The 2,039-nt window shown below is 49.0% G+C and overlaps 1 protein-coding gene across 1 annotated transcript in view; it reads left to right on the top strand.

Moving 5' to 3' along the window:
- The window catches only part of LOC103603192 (hemicentin-2-like), a gene marked incomplete at its 3' end in the record, with an annotated part of 116,558 nt that overhangs the window by 34,070 nt on the left and 80,449 nt on the right, over positions 1 to 2,039 (top strand). The window contains exons 16-17 of the mRNA XM_008587682.1: positions 1,117 to 1,265; positions 1,364 to 1,523. Of these exons, the coding sequence (XP_008585904.1) occupies positions 1,117 to 1,265; positions 1,364 to 1,523 (309 nt within the window). The remainder of the gene's footprint in view (positions 1 to 1,116; positions 1,266 to 1,363; positions 1,524 to 2,039) is intronic.

The following is a 2,039-nucleotide window of genomic DNA, read 5'->3' as shown; positions in this document are numbered from 1 at the left end:
AAGATTAAGTGGTTTATCCAAAGTCCCAGAGCAGAGAAAGAGCACAGCTGGCTCCCAAGCATAAGCTGCCTTCTGTCTGGAGGATGAAATTTTTCTCCTTTCTTTTTTTCCCCCTAAGCCTCAGTGCTGCAAAATATGGGGAATGAATTTAACCATGGCCAGGTAGTGGTGACTGTTTTTTATTCTCCTGTTGAAAATTTTTTTAATTGTAAAATATGCATAACACAAAATGTCTCATTTTAACCATTTTTAAGAATGCAACTCAGTGGCATTAAGTACATTCCCATTGAGGTGCAGCCATCACCACCGTCGGTCTCCAGAACTTTTTCATCACCCTAAACTGAAACTCTGTCCCCATGAAACACTAATTCCCCATTTCTCCCCCCCTCAGCCCCTTTGAACCTCTATTCTACTTTCTTTTTTTTTTTTTTCCTGTTCTAGGGACCTCATGTAAGTGGAACCATATGATGTTTGTCTTCCTGTGTCTGGCTTCTTTCACTTACCATAACGTTTTCAAAGCTCATTCACGGTGTGTCATGTGTCAGAAATTCATTCTTTTTTTAAATAGACTGGATTTCCTAGAGCAGGTTAAGTTTACAGCAAAGCTGAGCAGAAGGTACGGAGATTTCCCACATACCCCTACCCCCGCCCCTGCCATGCACAGCCTCCCCGATTTTCAATGTTCCCCACCAGAGAGCTATGTTTGTTATGACGGATGAACCTGCATTGACACGTCATTAGCACCCCAAGTCCGTAGTTTACATTAGGGTTTATTCCTGGTGGTGTACGTTCTATGGGTTTGGACAAATGTATGGTAACGTGTATCCACCCCTGTAGTGTCATATGGAATGTTTTTACTGTCCTGAAAATCCTCTGTGCTCCACCCGTTCATCCCTCTCCTGGCCCAGCTCCTGGTAACCACGGATCTTTTTACTGTTTCCATAGACAGTACTTTCTGTCTTTTCCAGAACATCGTATAGTTGGAATCAATTTTATTCCTTTTTAAGGCTGAATAATATTCCATTATATGTCCATAACACATTTTCTTTATCTATTCATCGTTGCTGGACATTTGGGTTGTGTCCACCTTGTGGCTATTGTGAATAATGCTGCTAGGAACATTGGTTTATGAAATTGATTTGTTTATAAAAGTGCCGCCTAGAATCCATCCCACTGCCACCCACTACGTCACCAATGAAGGGGTTCCAGCCTCTCTCCCCTGCGTCGCCTCAGGAGTTCCCACCCCCACCATCACCTGGACCAAGGTAGGAGGAGCCTGTTACCATGAGCAACCAGAGAGGTGGGCCCAGGGCATGGGGGAGGCGTGCAGGCTCTGCTGATGTCCCCTGTGGCTCTGCTGCAGGAAACCAATGCCCTGACCTCCAGGGGTCCCCACTACAATGTGAGTAAGGACGGCACCCTGGTCATCACCCAGCCGTCCACCCAGGATGCAGGGGCCTATGTCTGCACCGCCACCAATGCTGTGGGCTTCTCTAGTCAAGAAATGCGGCTTTCTGTCAACAGTGAGTGGTGCTGGGCCCTGTCCTGGGAGAGGGGATCACTGGGCATGGAGCCTGGGAGTGGTTCCAGCTTAGCCCTTTGTAACCGGATTGGGGGAAGCTGTCCCATGAACAAGCCCTGGAAAGACACAGGCTCTGCACTGCACCCGCCTGCTTTGGCAGCCCCCTTGCCCCCCTCTCTCCCCACCTCTCTGCCGCAGACCCTCTGGCCTCCTTTCCATTTCTTGAATGGGCCGTCCTGCCTCAGGGCCTTTGCACAAGCAGCTCCTTCTGTGTGGAATGCCCTTTCCCTGCCTCTTGGCCAACTGTCAGATCTCAGCTCTCCCTGGTCCCCCAAGCTGGGTCAAGTCACCTTGCTGTAAACTCTGGAATGTCCCCATCCTAGCGGCCATCACAACTGTGATTAAATAACTAACTGATCTTGAGCCAGTTGGTCCCACCCAGAGTTCCCTGTGGACCCTAAGCCCTGTGAGGACAGGGACAGGCCCTGTCTGCTTTGCTGCTGTTTCCCAGTGTTCT

Source organism: Galeopterus variegatus, unplaced genomic scaffold, assembly GCF_000696425.1.
Source record: "Galeopterus variegatus unplaced genomic scaffold, G_variegatus-3.0.2 Scaffold4493, whole genome shotgun sequence".
NCBI classification, from domain to species: Eukaryota; Metazoa; Chordata; class Mammalia; order Dermoptera; family Cynocephalidae; genus Galeopterus; species Galeopterus variegatus.
This window is presented reverse-complemented; position numbering and strand designations above follow the sequence as displayed.